Source organism: Psittacula echo (assembly GCF_963264785.1).
Source record: "Psittacula echo genome assembly, chromosome: 17".
In the NCBI taxonomy this organism is placed as follows: domain Eukaryota; kingdom Metazoa; phylum Chordata; class Aves; order Psittaciformes; family Psittacidae; genus Psittacula; species Psittacula echo.
The window spans coordinates 8,415,850-8,431,757 of NC_137753.1; the positions used below are offsets into that span (position 1 = coordinate 8,415,850).

Sequence of the window (15,908 nt, forward strand, 5' to 3'; positions counted from 1 at the left end):
TTCGGGGATAAATCCCCCCTAGGAGAGAGGGGTGCAGATAGGTGTGAAGAAATGGTGATTCAAGGGTAAACCACCCACCCCTGTGGACATGGGCATGAGGGTCACGCTTTGCTTCAGTCCTGGAGGCTGAAGCATGAGGAGGAGGATGATGCTGTGGCATCTGGTGGCTGGACATAGGGATATTGCTTGTCTGCAAGAGGAGAACGGGACGGTGGGGAGGGCGAGGACCAGCCTTGGGACCGGTCTGACGGGCACGGGGGCATCCAGGAGCCCTCACATCTGATCCATGCAAACAACCCGGATGGAGGTGGGAGACTTGAGCCTCATCCCGGCCTCTGCCCGTCCCGGGGGGGGGGGCCGATGTGGCCGCGCAGGGAGCCTGCAGCTGCGGCGGAGCCTCTTGGCAGATGCAGGGGTTGGCTCCTAATCCCCAGGCACCCCCGGGCCAGCGCTGCTGCGGCTCCCGCCGCGGCCAGAACCCCCCGTCCCCCGGCAGCAGCGGGGCTGTCAGACAGCAGCGGGTGATTGATGCCCCGCGGGGTCCCTCAGAGCCGCGGCTGGAGCGGGGCGGGAGCCGGGCTCTGCTGCGGCGCCTTCACCTGTTCCTCTCCTCAAGCCGCCTGGCTCCGCGGTAATTCCAGCTCCCAGACAAGCGCTCCCTGGGGTGAGCTGGGAAAGGCTGAGCCGGGGCTGCTCCTCACCCTGCCAGGGCTGCCGAGCTCCCCCCAGCGCTCCTGCACCTCCGGGGCCAGCACAGAGCACCCGGGCCACGGAGAATGGGACCCCAGTGTCCTCAGGTGCCCTGGGAGCGGAAGTGCTCTGCTCCGGAGGGACAGGACAAGGGGTGATGGGTTCAAACTGGAACAGGGGAAGTTCAGGTGAGACGTGAAGCAGGGGGTTGGAACTGGATGGGCTTTAAAGCCCTTTCCAACCCAAACTGTTCTATGGTTCCCTGATGTTAAATTGCTCAACGAGCAGCGTGGTTGTGCAAAGATCAGGATCTATGGGGGCATTCTGCCTCCTGGGCTCTTTAGTTGCTTTCCAAGATTTTCTTCCGGCCCTGAGGTAGGGTCATGTCTTCTCTGCTGTGTTATCCTGGGGATGTGAATCCCCTCTTTATTTATCCTAGCTGGAAGCTGACATCCCGCTGCATTCTCATGACTTCAGGACCTGGGGCTTTAGCAAAAATGCTAAATATTAGAAGCCTCCCCATAATTCTGCAGCGTTTTGGGTGGGGATGGGGAGTGGGGGCACTTGTGCAGCTCTTAAACCCATGGTTTGTTTGTTGAACGGGGCTGAGAGACTCAAACCCTCTCCCCCTTCTCTCCTTTGCCTGCTTGCCCGCATCCGCACTGTGGGAAAGCCGGGCTCTGGAGCTGAACCCCACAGCTCTCTCCTTCCTCCCCACCAGTTTAAACCCGCCCAACCCAGTCCTCCCAGTCCCAAGGCCCAGGGATGAGGGACCCCGGTCTTGCAGCGCTGTGGGAGCTGCGGGGCCACCGGTTTTCCCGGCTTGCGGAGAAAGGGATAAAGACCACCATCTGCTGCTGAGTGCCTGTACTGCAAACATCTCCCGCCCGCAGCCCGGGAGCTCTCTCCCCTCTCAAAGCCTCAAAGCACTTCAGGGACAGAGGCGGTGGAGCCCCAGGCAGGAATAGAAGGAAGGAAGAAACAAGATAAGGCAGAAGGAGAGAAGAAATTCCACGTGTGGCTCCCCGCGGCTGGAACTGTGGGTCCAGGAGGTTTCCAGCCTTGGGCAGTTTCGCAGCAAGCAGAGCTGAAGGGGATTGTAAAGCTGGGCTGTGATTTGGGCCCATCTTTAAAGGTATTTCCTGCATCCCGCAACCATCCCCAGCCTTTCCCCGCACCCTGTGTGGTTCTTCACACACACACCCCCTGTAGCATCCATGTCATGAGTTTCTTCCAGCCTCTCCCTAGGAAACAAAGTAAAACGCAGAGCCCGAGCATCCCCTTGGTAGCAGCAGAAGGCAAACCCAGCCTCTTGGATTGCATTGAGTACCTGCTCTCCAGCCAGAAACACTGCCTGGTCAGGAAAGCTGCCCCTAGGACACTGGATATAGGACTGTCAGGAGGAAATCAGGCAGGATGGGAAAGAAGGGAGCCCCAAATGTTCCAGTGTCTGCAATCTGCTGCCCAGTGCCAGGGGTCAGCCCTCATTCACTGACATCAGGGGGGGATTTTGGGCTCCCTTCAACCTTTATTAAGCCAAATTCAGCCCCTCCTCTGTGCTTTAGTTCTTGTGTTCAGGAACAGAGGTGATGGGTGATCCCCTTCACTCTTGGGATATGGTGCTGGGGTTTTCCAGCCCCATGCCTCCTCCTGAACAACAGCCATTCCCAATGCATGTGTTACGGAACTGCAAATGTTACTTTTCCTTTACATAGGGAGCGTGGTCATTGCCTCTCCTCTTGAACCTGGCATTGCCCAGAAAGCCAGAAGCATCCTTTGGGACTGAAAGAGCCTGGTGGCTGTTGCTGTGCTGGTCTCCCTGTGGCAGAAGGTGCTGCCCATCCTCTGCTCTCCCATCCTACCTCCCCATGAACGACCTGGTCCACGCTGCCTCAGTTTCCTGCTTTGCTTTGCTTTAAGGCTGAGTCTTGCTCCTCTCACCAAGGTCTCAGTGTCCCAGAGCTCGGGGTGGTTTGCATTAGCACCCTGCACAGCCCACGGTGGTCGGGGAAGGCCTTTGGGCTCCATCCAGGCAGCATCATGCTCACTCTGGCCTCTCCTAACGCCATCCCTAACACAGGACATCAGAGGGTTTGATCTGGCAATTAGCATCAGCCGGGGCCGCTAACGGGAAGCAGATGGAGCTGTGTGTTATCAGAGGGGAAAATCTGCCACTTCCCAGAGAGATCCTGGCTCCTGCTCCTGCCAGGCTCCAAGGCTGGATAACCCAGTGCTTCGGGATGCAGTGGGGGACTGCCAAGAGCCAGGCCAGCTCTGGCTGGGCATGGGAATGGGATTGAATCCCTACCAGAGATGCTCCAAACCTGTTGCCTCTCCTTATTGAGCCACGCAGTGCCCTTATACCCTCCCTAGACCCTTTTCCCCACCCCAGTGGAGAACAGAGAGCTCCAGGAGCATCCCAGTGGGCAGGAGGGTGCCTGGGGTTCCACTGTGCAAGCCCCTGTCTCTCCCAAACCCCTCCCAAAGCGTTTATCAGCTTCAAAAAGGCAACTGTTTAAATAGCATTAGGGGACTGATTTAAAGTCACAAAAAGCCATGAAATTCAGAGTTAAGGCTAAAAAATCCACTTGACACTCTGGCCTTAAGTCATAAAAGGCGTGAGCCAAAGGCAGCGGCGCCTGGCTCCTGCGATGCGGCATTCCCGATCTCCAGGAGAGGGGGTGCGAGGCAGAGCCCTTAATGAGATTTAAAAGAGCTGATGGAAATCAATCGGGAAAGGTTGGGAGATGTCAGTGGAGGAGCTCTGGGAGGGTTTATCCTAGGCTTGGCGGCAGGATGTGACTTGGAGAATGGGACATCCCTGTGGTCCCACCTGGATGACCTCAGGGGGTTCAGAGACATTCCCTGAAGGATCCCAGTGGGTTCAGTCCTTTCCTCCCTGCTGAAGGATTGGGGTGGTTTTGGAGCTGAACTGGAATCCCGGGTGCCCTCCCAGTGTGCAGCACAAGGATGCTTTGTACAAACCTGGATGATACTGAATTAGGTGCTTACCGGATGGTCCTGCCCCGTTCAAGGGCAATGGCTTCGTTTTAGCAGAGAACACAAACCTGGCTTGGTTTATTATGGTTTTTTCTCTCTGGAATGAGAAGTGCAGCCAAAAGGCTTATTCTGGGGGTCCTCAGCCTCGGTGTTATCTCTTAGCAGATGCATGCATGGAAGGTACCAAACACGCTCGATCTAGCTCTGGATTTGGCAACAATTTGAAGAAATCATTCACAGACCACCACAAAGGGTATTTAAAGTTTATTTTATTGCAGATTTTCTCAGTTAAACCAAAATTCACACCTATCAGTGCAATACCTTCATGACCCACATGCTAAACACCAGCCCAGGCCCAGACAAGATCCACACTTAATGCTTATTACAGCAGGGTTCTCCACTCTGGCTGCAAACCCTGATAATTGAAGTGTTATTAACTGTAGGTGATACAAAGGGTTTTGGATTAGAAATGATCCTGGAAGGACACAGACTGTGCCTAAGATCCCTTTTCCTGTTCTCATTGCAGGACCCATTGGTGTGACCATGCTGATGGCAAGGCAGTGCCTGCACAAGTCACAGCAACAGGGACCAGAGAGGCCAGCACTGATTTAACCTCACATCAGGGCAGCTTGCAGAGCCTCAGTGATGTGCCTGTGTCAGAAGCAGCTCCACAGGCTGAAACACAGCCCTGGACAGAGCACAAGGGGCTGGGAGATGCATCTTGCTCTTATAATTGCAGCCCAGCACCTCCTGCTAATTAAGTGATATTCCTTCAATCTCCCCTCCAATTCCTTCCAGGGATTTGAGGGATGCTGCAGCTTGTGCAGGAATGGTTCTGTTCCTGAAACACCTTCTCTTAAAGTCTTAGCAACATGAAGTGAACATGCAAGGACTGGAGCAGGAGAAGCAGCCAGACCCATGGGAGGCAGCCTGACCCCATCACCAGAGATGAAACAAGGGGACCAAACAGGGTGCTGCTGCTCCATCTGCCCAATGTCTGCACGTACCAAGACCATTTGCAAGGTAATGTGCAGGGAATCCAATCTGCTGCCTTCAGAGCAGAGGAATAAGGCACTTAAACTCACCTCAAAGCGGCACCGCATTCACAGCTGCCCTCTCCTGCCAAGTTCTCTCCCTACATCAAAAACATTTGGGGATATCTGAGCTTTGCCCTTGCTCAGGGACAGGGAGAAAACACAGCTCGGGGCTCCCACCACATTGTGGTTTAAAGCAAGCCCGGCTGCCCAAAACTCCCGGCAAGGCTGGCTCAGGCAGCCCTCAGCTTCCAATGGTTTCTGCTGGTGCAGCTCCCTGGGGACACAGGGACACAGCTTTTGGCAGGACAAGGCCAGCCTCTTAATGCTCAGATCCTGCTTTAACTGCAGCCCCATTGAGAGCGAACCATGCTGGACCACTCAGGATGGACAAAACAGAAGGCCAGGTTGGATGGGGCTTGGGACAACCTAGTCTAATGGAAGGTGTCCCTGCCTGTGGCACGGGGTTGGAACTGGATCTTAAGGTCCTTTCCAACCCAAACCAGCCGAGGATTCTATGATAAAAGGAAACTGGGCTGCAACCACACACCCTTAATCCATTATCACATCACTCTTGCATGGACCACAAGGACTTTCTCTTCTGCGTTTACAGTTTAATAATAGAATTTTCCTTTCAAAATAAAACCTAAGCTCAGGTTAGAGATCAGATCTAAGTGCTTCTCGAGGGTGTAGCTCAAGGCCACTCTGTGTGTTGAGGATCAGTAGTACCAGTGGGGCCAGGGAGCAGGAGGTGTCACTGCATGTAGGCATAGCGCCAGTCCGTCAGGGGCACGTGTGTCTCCTTGATGGCCTGAGGAGACGTCCAGCGCAGGATGTAGTGGGGGCCACCAGGTTTGTCATTGGTGCCTGTTTCAGAAGGAAGCAAAGTGCAGGTGACCATGAGCTGGAGGATAAGGGGACCTTTAAGGTCCACCTTAAAGGGGATGCACCACCTTGAAGGGGGATGCTGAACCTTTAAGGGGATGCAGCTCCATGTGCCATCGCACAGGTCCGTGCTGTCTGTGAACAGGGGTTTCAGGTCTCACCTGAGATGCGGGAGCCTCCAAAGGGCTGCTGAGCCACGATGGAGCCCGTTGACTTGTCATTGATGTAGAAATTGCCGGCTGCATTGCGCAGGAAGCTCCTGGCCTCCTCGATGATTCTCCTAAGGAGGGATAGAAACAGCTCTGACAACCCAACAGCAACTGGTGTGGAGGCCTCTACACTTCTAGAGCCATTAAAATCATGCAAAAAGCACATCTGCTGGCGTTTCAGGGCTGCACATTGTTTATACACTCATAGGATCACAGAATGGTTTGGGTTGGAAAGGACCTTAAGATTACCCAGTTCCAATGCCCTCTGTGGCCAGGGACACCTCACACTAGTTTGACACACGCTGGAGCAGGTTGTGAACACTTAGAGCCCACGTCAATGATCCCAGGTTTGTTTTCTTCTAGTTTGATTGCTATAAATGAAGGCGACTGAGACTTAAGGATGGTCCCTCATTGAGGTTACCCTGCTCTCAGCCCCCCTCCTACATGAGGGGTGTGTGGTGCATCCTTCTGTATGCTCCAAACATCACCTCTGGGGCAGTTTCTCAATGAAAAAGCATTTTTAGGCTTTTTATGGTTATTTTAGAAACAACCCCCTGCCTGTTGAGTGGGAGGAGGGTGTAAAGCAGCAGGAAATGCTTTCCTTCATCCCCATCGTGCAGCCGGGGAGCAGTGAGACACACACCTCACCCCGGAAGGGCAGAAGCATCCTCACTGCGGTGGCAGAGCGGGCTTTGGCACTTACTTCTCCTGGGCGAAGACCGCCCCCGTGAGGCCGTAGGGTGTGGTGGTGTCGATGAGCTCCAGGACCTCCTTGTACCGCTCCTCCGGGTAGACGTAAACCGTGAGGATGGGGCCAAAGATCTCCTGTGCAGCAAGAAGACAAGGGAGCAGTGAGCGGGGACAGCCTCCAGTCAGCAATGAACAGCTACAGCCGTGATGAAGAGGAACATCCCTGAGGAGAAGAACTTGGGGGTGTTGGTCAATGAGAAGCTCCCCATGACCCAGCTTCAGTGAGCGCTTGAGCCCAGAACCCCTCCGTGTGCTGGGCTGCACCCCCACAGCGTGTGAGCAGCAGTTCAGGGAGGGGATCCTGCCCCTCTGCTGTGCTCTGGGGAGACCTCCCCTGCAGCCCTGATCCAGCTCTGGGGCAGCAGCACCAGAGGGACGTGGAGCTGCTGGAGCGAGGCCAGAGGAGGCCATGGAGATGCTGCGAGGGCTGGAGCAGCTCTGCTCTGGAGCCAGGCTGAGAGAGCTGGGCTGGGGCAGCCTGGACAAGAGAAGGCTCCTGAAGGGGAGACCTGAGAGCAGCTCCAGTGCCTAAAGGGGCTGCAGGAAACCTGGAGAGGGGCTTGGGACAAGGGCCTGTAGGGACAGGCCAAGGGGAATGGCTTTAACCTGCCAGAGGGGAGACTGAGATGAGCTCTTAGGCAGAAGCTCTTCCCTGTGAGGGTGCTGAGGTGCTGGCCCAGGGTGCCCAGAGAAGCTGTGGCTGCCCCATCCCTGGCAGTGTTCAAGGCCAGGTTGGACACAGGGGCTTGGAGCAAGCTGCTCTAGTGGAAGGTGTCCCTGCCCGTGGCAGGGGTTGGAGCTGGAGGAGCTTTAAGGTCCCTTCAACACAAACCATTCCATGATTCTAAGATTCTATGCTCCCTGCACAAGTTACTCTATGGTGCTGGCTCATCTCCACACACTTGACTGATGTCTCAGGGTGGGATCTGCAGCCCCTTTTACACCTTTGCTGCCACCTCCCCCAAGCTGCTCTCACCTCTTTCATGATGGGATCCTGTGGGTCTTTGCTCTCCACGATGCACGGCTCGATGAAGTACCCAATGCTGTCGTCGCATCCCCCTCCTGCCAGGATGGTGAGGTTGGGCGACTTCTTGGCGTGCTCGATCCACTTCTTTATCCGTGCAAAAGACTGAGAAAAGGGAATAATGCAGTGTGGGTTCGGGGTCTAAAAGGAGGTTTGGGCATCCCCTGTCAGGGCTATGCTGCTCTCAGTGCTTCTCCAGCTCAGGAGCAGGAGAGGGAGCTGGAAATACGGTCCCAGGCACTCTGATCCTTACATCTGAGATGGTTTCTCAGTGTAATAACGCACTCGTCAAGAGGGGTGGTGACCAAGGCACGCAGTGCTCCAGGAGGGAGCGCAAGCGGCCTGAGAGGCAGCTCTAATCACTGATGTTCATACCTTGCTGTAAGCAATACAAACATTTAGCCCAGCCCTTGGTGAAAGTCCGGTGGCGTCACCTCCTTGCACCAGCAGAACAGGAGCAATGAGCTCACCTTGTCATCAATCACTGCAGAGAAAAATGTCCCAAAGTCCTGGGTGGGCTGTTGGGAAGCAAGAAAAGAGGGAAAGTCAGTGCCTGCTGAGCCAAAGAGCCAATGTGACACTCGGAGGAGCTGAAATTCCCCAGACAGCACTCCCTCCCGCCCCAAGCACACCTCCGGCCCAGGGCACAAGCTACCCCTTTTCAATTAGTCTGCAGCATTCAGTGACTTGCACGATCCTTCCTGCAGACACTGGCTACAAGTTAATTTCTAATCACTCTAAAGAAGAAGATGAAGGGGGGGATGGCGGTGGGGAGAGCCAGTGGATGAAAAGCTGGGTTCAATAGGAATTAGTAGCCAGTTACTGCAGTCTCTAATCCCATCAACCACCCGCTGAGCCGCAAAGCCCTTCAGCAGGCCGGCAGCTCCGCTCACATCTCCCACTTTGATCTTCCCGTGCTCCTCCAGTAGCTTCTCTTTGATCTGGGGCCACAGCGAGGCCGGGGCGTAGAGGCGGGAGCAGGCGGAGCATTTCTGGCCGCCATACTCGAAGGCCGAGCGCAGGGTCCCGTTCACCACGCTGCCCACGTCGGCAGAGCTGTGCACCAGGTGGAAGTTCTTCCCGCCGCACTCTAGGGTGCAGGAGGGAGGAAAAGAGATGAGTGAGGAGCTGTCAGGGATGCACAGCCTCCGAAGAGCACAGATCACAGCCAGGTCACTGGGGCAGCTCGCCCTGCCTGGTCCAGAGCTCCTCCATTGTGATCCCAGGGAGCACAACCCCGGAGCTCGAGGAGGCTTCCAAACCTGATGGGAAAGGGACTGAGCCGAGTTCCCAATCTTAGCTCTGTAATCCCAGAGTGGCACCTCCCAAGGGCCCATCCCATGCCATAAGCTCCTCCACATGCCCATCACAGCCACACAACCAGCTTCTGCCACAGAGGATGCAATCTGCTCCCTGCTCCCACAAGAGGAATCCTGGCCATCACTTCAGGCTCTCCCCTCAGCAGGGGACAAGCTGAACCCCCCATCCTGCATGGCCACCCCTCCAAAAAGGTGTGGAAGTGGCAGTTACCTCCAGCCAGACGTGGGAAGTTGCGGTACTGATCCAGGTTTTCTGACACCTGCCTCCAGAGCCGCTTGAAAGTTCTGGAATAGGGAGGAGGAGCTGGTCAGTGCACAGGGAAAAGGCACCAGTGGGTGATGTGCTCTGCTGAAGGGGACCCCAGGAAACCCCTGTCTATCCCTAGAAGGGATGCCCTGCAAGCAGAGATGCTGGCTGAGAGTGAGACCCTAAGGACCCAAAGGCACTACACAGTTAGAGAAGAAACTGTTGCAGTGTCACAGGAGGTGAAGTTTGTCCCCTTTGCCTTTCCCCCCTTCCTCCTGGTCCTTACTGTGACAAACCCCTCTGCTGAAAACAATAAAAATGCTAATAGCCTCCCAGCAGGAGCCCAGCCGCTAACACTAATTTATGAGCTTCCCACCTCTAACGCACGATGCTCATCAGACCATGTCCTGCGCCGGTGGAGCAGAGTCCGTGGGTTTAATAGCCCGTTGCAGGCTGCCAGGGACCCTCGGTGTCAGTAACACACCACAACGGGCAGGCAGAGCACGGGTTTGCAGAGCTCCCTGGAGCTGGCACCGCTCTGCCACAGTGAGGTGCGCTCAATCACAGCAGCGCTGGGAGATGGGGCAGCGTCACAGGCAGGTTTGTCTGTTCTGTGCCTTGAGTTTGGCAACAGAAACTGCCTCCTATTAAATTACATACAGATTACCTTCCAGTGCCCAAAGGGGCTGCAGGAAACCTGGAGACGGGCTTGGGACAAGGGCCTGTAGGGACGGGACAAGGGCCTCTAGGGACAGGCCAAGGGGAATGGCTTTAACCTGCCAGAGGGGAGATTGAGATGAGCTCTTAGGCACAAGCTCTTCTCTGTGAGGGTGCTGAGGCGCTGGCCCAGGGTGCCCAGAGAAGCTGTGGCTGCCCCATCCCTGGCAGTGTTCAAGGCCAGGTTGGACACAGGGGCTTGGAGCAAGCTGCTCTAGTGGAAGGTGACGTTCGAAGGAGCAGCCGATGAGCATCAGTGGCTCCTCACCCCTCTCCCCTCCGCCCCCTCCCCACGTACGGCACGCTGCCAGTGAAGTTGAGCCCGCACAAGTGCTCGGAGCTCGTGACGGTGTCCCCAAACACAGGCCCATCCGCCGGCACGAACTGCACGATGTTGGGAGGGAGCCCGGCCTCCAGCAGGATCTTGTAGACAGCGTAGCTGGAGAGCAGGGCAGTGTCACTGGGCTTCCACAGCACCACGTTCCCCTGCAGGAGAGGATGCAGTGAGCACAGGAGGAAAGGCTTCAGCCCACACATGGGTGTGCAGTGCTTAAATGCCCTGGTGAACATCTGTCCTGCAGCACACAGGGGATGGGACCACAGCAACGGGCACCTTTGGGTGATTCACACCTACAGGTCACCCTCAGCATTGGTTCTGACAAGGTCTGTGATTGCCTTGTGCACCTGAAGGCACAAAAGCCCTCCCTTTTCAAGCAATGCTTCCTGTGCCACCTTCACACCCTCTCTTGTTTGGAGCCCAGAGTTCTGCCTCCCAAAGAGGAGCTGCAAAGCACAGACCTGGTTTGTGTGTTGGGAAATGCATTGGCACCACAAGCGCTGTCACTCGCTCTGTGTGTGTGTGTGTGTGTGCCACTCACTGTGTTTGTGCCAGCCCCAGCAGTGAAACAAACCCTCCCTCCCGGATCAATCCTGCACAAGCAGCAGCACAACTGGCTGCAGAACCCAGCACCAGGATGCTGCAGCAGGATCCCACCCCTTTGGCTCCTCGCCACCATCCTGCCCTCGACTCTGTGCCCAGGGACCTCCCCATGTCACTGTCACACTGCCTGGCCCCACTGCACGTGACCCTGCCACAGGGTCACTGTCCTGGGGGGCAGGAGGGGGGGTCTGGACTCTGCCTCACCCCAGCACCTGCTTTAGAACCCACTGGGCTGAGTTGGAAAGGGCCTTAAGATCATCCAGGTCCAACCCCCTGCCTCTACAGGGACCCACGGCACAGGCAAAGCTCCTTCCTTCCTCCTTAATCCTTCCACTCCAAACAGAGAAAACCAAACTACACTGCAGAAGTATCCGCAAGCAGGGAAATCTAACTCAGGGCATGGTCAGTGACAGCATTCCCAGCAGCACTGCTCCAGTGCCAAGGAAATCCCACGGCCAATGCTGCAATGGCAATACCTGCATTGATCTCTCCAGCTCTTTGGGCAGAGGAGTGTTTAATCCCCTGGGAAGCGCACTGTGGTGACTAAACCACTGGGGCTTTAATTAATATCCACCTATTAAGTACCATTTTCTCCTACATTTAATGCCAGGTACCATTGCCACTGAGCTTCTCAAGGCACCCAGGTCCTTTATGCCCCAGGCCAAACAGGGGGGTTTTGTCATGGTGGGAATTCATCTTAGCCTCAAGGAGGGAGAGGTGGATGCACGGCAGGATCCCAAAACAGACCTGGCAGCATGGGCTTGCCCCATCCCAACATGGTTCATCTGCTCCGGGGTGAGTTTATCACCACACGTCCCAAAGCCAAGGACCTGCCCCAAATCCCGGGGTGGAAGGAATGCATCTTCTTTCCCCAAAAAACTTCCCAGCTCCACACTGGCTTTACCCTCTTCCTTCCTTCTCCCCACTCCTCTCCTGCAAAAGTGACAGGTTCAAATGCTTTGCCTTGAATATGGCTTTAAAATGGGATGTCCCCAAATCAAAATCTTGGTGTTCCCCCTTATGGCTGCCTCTTCTACCTCCAACACAGGATGCTGCAGCTGGAGGGACTGCCTTTGGTGCCAGGATGAAGTCTGGGCCTAATTAGTAAAGAGCTTGGGATAACTCTGTGGTTTCTTTCTTTCCATGTAAATTAATGCATCCTGGCCCAAACTCATCCAGTTATGGGTGTCTCTCCCCAGCACTCACCCTGCAAAGGCAGCTGCTCCCCATACTCAGTGAGCACGTTGTGGTGGGACACATTAGTTGTTACCTAGATCTTTCTGGACCATCTCTCATGTCTGCCAGGATCAGCTGTCTCCCAGTTCAGTGCTAAATGCCAGGGCCACGACCTGCTCCCACCTACCTTGCCCCAACACCCCCACTGTACCCAGAAAGCATCGTCCAAGAGGAACATGAGCAATGACAGGACTTACACTTCCGTGCCACAACAGCACCCTGTTCACAGAGCAAGCAGCATGCAAGGAAACAAAACCCTGCTGCACTGCTCACCTCCCTTCCCTCCTGCAGTGTGAGACCTCCTCTCGATCTAAACCCCAGCCTAGGAGTGGAAAGATGAGGTGCTTCAGAACAAAAACCCAGGCATGAGCAGTCTGTCTTGTTCCAACACATCACACCTGCCCATCAGTAGACAGGTTTAAGATCCAGCCATTAGAATGCCTTCTTTAAATCAAAGACATCTGAGCCTAACTGCAGCACAGCTGATGGAGTTCAAGGGGACCAAGAGGAGCAGGACCCCCACTGTGTCCTATTGAACAGCTCCAGGGAGGCTGAATTCACTCCTTGCAGACCGCAGACCAGGCAAGCTGCAGCTTGGAGAGACCAGGTCCTGCTCCAGCCTTCCCCTCCATAGAGCCCACCACACCACTCACCATCAGCGCTGGAGCCCCGGCCAGGTTTCCACCGATGGCTGTGAAGTTGAAGGGGGAGATGGCTGCCACGAAGCCCTGCGGCGGGAGAGGAGAGGGAGCAGTGAGCCCAGGGAGCCTCCCCTCACTGTGGTGACACCACAGCCTGCGTACAAACAGGCAGCTGCAGAAGCAGGGGCCAGCCCCTCACCTCCAGCCCCCGGTAGACCATGCTGTTGGTGCTGATGTCCACGCTGATGGGTTGGCTCTTCTCCAGCTCCAGGGCGTACTTGGCATTGAATCGGAAGAAGTCGATCAGCTCAGCGGCAGCATCGATCTCTGCCTGGATCACTGTCTTACCCTGTTGGGTCAGACAAAGGCACTGAGAGGAGGCAGAGGGGAAGGCAGCAGCCATGAGCCACACTGCAGCTCACAGACCATGTGCTTGCCTCTGAAAGATGTGGCCTTCTGCAAGCCCCCTCCTGCCACGTCTCCTTTGCACTGAGCAGAGGCAAACACCACCCATGGCTGTGCCTGGGGACATCTCTTCACTCGTGTTCTCCCATTGCCCTTTAGTACATCTCCTGGGGCAGCCAGGGCCTTTTGCAGGGGTGTACCCTGATAGCTGCAGCCCACCAGGAGCTGATCCTGTTCCCATGAAGCCCAACTCCCATCTTCACACCCCTTGTCAGCAAAGAGGCCACAGTCAGCCTGTATCCCCCCACAGTACAACTACAGGTGCTTCTAACATGACAGCCACCCCCACTGCCAAGCAACACATTGGCAGCAATCCCTGCCCTGCTTCCTGACTCCCCACACTCCCTCCCATGCACCCGTTATCCACGGGGTCAATCCCACATCCCCCTGACCTGCCCGATCATGGTTTTGGCCAGCACTTCTGCTCGCCTCAGGCCGCTCAGCATGTCAGCTGCCTTCAGGAAGATCTGCGCTCGGTCCTGCACAGGTTTTAGGTCCCATTCCTTCCTCGCTGCCAAGGCAGCGTTAATGGCTTTGTTAATGAGCTCCTGTAGGAGAGAAGGGGAAAGGCAGCAAGGAGGACCCCACCATCATCCCAAGTGAGGGGCCACCCATCCCTAGGCACAACCCAGTGCACTCACCTTGCTGGCATAGCAGAACTTGGCCACCTTGTGTGCATGGTTAAATGGCTGAAAAGAGAAGAAGAGCCCACAGTTACCGGTCCTACAGATCTCCCTCCGGTGGGTACCTCCCTCAGGTGCATCCCTCTGCCCATTCCCACTTGTTAAAGCAGCTTTCCCCCACACTCACCGACAGCTGGTACCGCACCGCTGGTGTCCACACCTCTTCTCCCCCGATCACGCATGGGATGGCTTCTGTCTTGCCCTTCAGGTCAGCAAGTGCCTGATGGAGGAGAGCACCATGGGGGCAGCTACACACATGGACCTGCCTCTCCTTCTGTCCTCCCTGCCAGCCTCACAGGCAGAAGGAAACCTGGGGACAAGCTTCCTTTGGGCCCTGGGTGTCCATGGGCTGGAGGGACAGGGGTGGCAGTTACAAATCCAAGTGTCCCCAAACTATCCTGGGCTGCACTCCCAGAGTGTAAGCAGCAGGTCAACAGAGGGGATCCTGCCCCTCTGCTCTGCTCCCATGAGACCCCACTTGCAGCACTGTGTGCAGTGCTGGTGTCCTCAGCATAAGAAGGACGTGGAGCTGTTGGAGCAAGGCCAGAGGAGGCCACGAGGATGATCAGGGGCTGGAGCAGCTCCTGTATGGAGACAGGCTGAGAACATTAGGGCTATTCAGCCTGGAGAAGAGAAGCTGCGTGGAGACCTCAGAGCAGCTTCCAGTGTCTGAAGGGGGCTACAAGGATGCTGGAAAGGGACTCTTCATCAGGGACTGGAGCGATAGGACAAGGGGTGATGGGTTCAGACTGAAACAGGGGAAGTTCAGGTTGGAGATAAGGCAGAAGCTCTTCCCTGTGAGGGTGCTGAGGCGCTGGCACAGGGTGCCCAGAGAAGCTGTGGCTGCCCCATCCCTGGCAGTGCTCAAGGCCAGGTTGGACACAGGGGCTTGGAGCAAGCTGCTCTAGTGGAAGGTGTCCCTGCCCGTGGCAGGGGTTGGAACTGGAGGAGCTTTAAGGTTCGTTCTAGCACAAACCACTCTATGGTTCTATGAAAAGGAAAGGGAACCGGATGGGGCCGGTCCCCACCAGGGAAGAGCCTGGTCCTTTAAGACCCCCAAAAGCCGCACCCCGTGTGCTGGTACCTTCTGAAGCGCTGCTCGCTCGGGGCTCCCTGGCTTAAACTCAAGGATGGGCTCGTTGGTCACCGTGACAGCCGAGTGGTGCCGCCATCTCCGCCTGGGACAGGAGGAAGAGGAGACACCGAATCCCGCTGGTTCCCTCCTTCCCAGCCTCCCAGCAACGCCTGGGTTTGGCTCCTGGTGCCCAGCCATGCGTGCCCAGGCACAGCCCCGTGCTATTGTTCCCGTGCTCCATCCGCCCATCCGATCGCGCTGCCCGAGCCAGGCACAGAGCCTGGACATCGCCCCCAGCCAGCGATCCCCTCTCCTGGCTATGGAAGATGCTGAATTCCCAAGGGAAAGTCGATGTTTGCTCCCATGCCCCAGTGCGCTGCCAGCTCCTGGTAAAGTCCAGGGGGCAAAAGCCAACCTGGTCCCTGCTGCCCGCTCCGGTGCGCGGCTGGACCCTGGGCTGCGGCTTTCCCAACTCAAAACTGCCGATCTCAGCAATATCGCCCCCAAAAAGCGTGGAAAAAGGGGCAGAAAGGGCAAGGCGGGGAGGAAACGGCCGTGCTCGGCAGCGGGAAAGGCGCCAGCAAGGAGCCGGAGAGGGCCGGGGTAGCGAAAGGGAATAACGGCCCCGCACAGCAAAGCGGAGCCCCGACGGGAATGGAAAGGGTCCGAGGAGCCGGTGTCGGGCGGGGCTGGGCTGTTCCCACCGGGAAAGGAAAGGGAAGAGAAAAGGGAAAGGAAGGGGACGAGGAAAGGGAAAGGGAACGGGAAAGGGCCGGGAGCCGTCACTCACCCGCCGCCCCTCAGCGCCCGCCACATCCCGGCCCCGCCGCACTCCCCGGCCGCGCCCACACCACCACAGATGGGGGGAGCACACAGGGCACACCACTCGCACCCGATGGAACAAGAGACGAAAACCCAAGGGAGCGGGTACGGGTCGCTCCCAGCGCGGCCCCACTCCCGCACGCTCCGGTTGCGCGGAGCTGTGCGGGGTTT

At 56.5% G+C, this 15,908-nt stretch overlaps 1 protein-coding gene across 1 annotated transcript; it reads right to left on the reverse strand.

The window, feature by feature from the left end:
• Positions 1-5,478: 5,478 nt before the first annotated feature.
• On the reverse strand, positions 5,479-15,731 carry ALDH4A1 (aldehyde dehydrogenase 4 family member A1; the record flags this gene model as incomplete). Its single annotated transcript, XM_080631411.1, has 15 exons — positions 5,479-5,591; positions 5,771-5,889; positions 6,522-6,643; positions 7,545-7,697; positions 8,063-8,110; positions 8,486-8,682; positions 9,123-9,196; positions 10,174-10,361; positions 12,705-12,779; positions 12,892-13,041; positions 13,550-13,705; positions 13,799-13,846; positions 13,968-14,060; positions 14,925-15,018; positions 15,706-15,731. The coding sequence occupies 15 exons, from the start codon at positions 15,729-15,731 to the stop codon at positions 5,479-5,481; spliced, it is 1,656 nt and encodes a 551-aa protein (XP_080487537.1).
• Between the last annotated feature and the right edge of the window lie 177 nt (positions 15,732-15,908).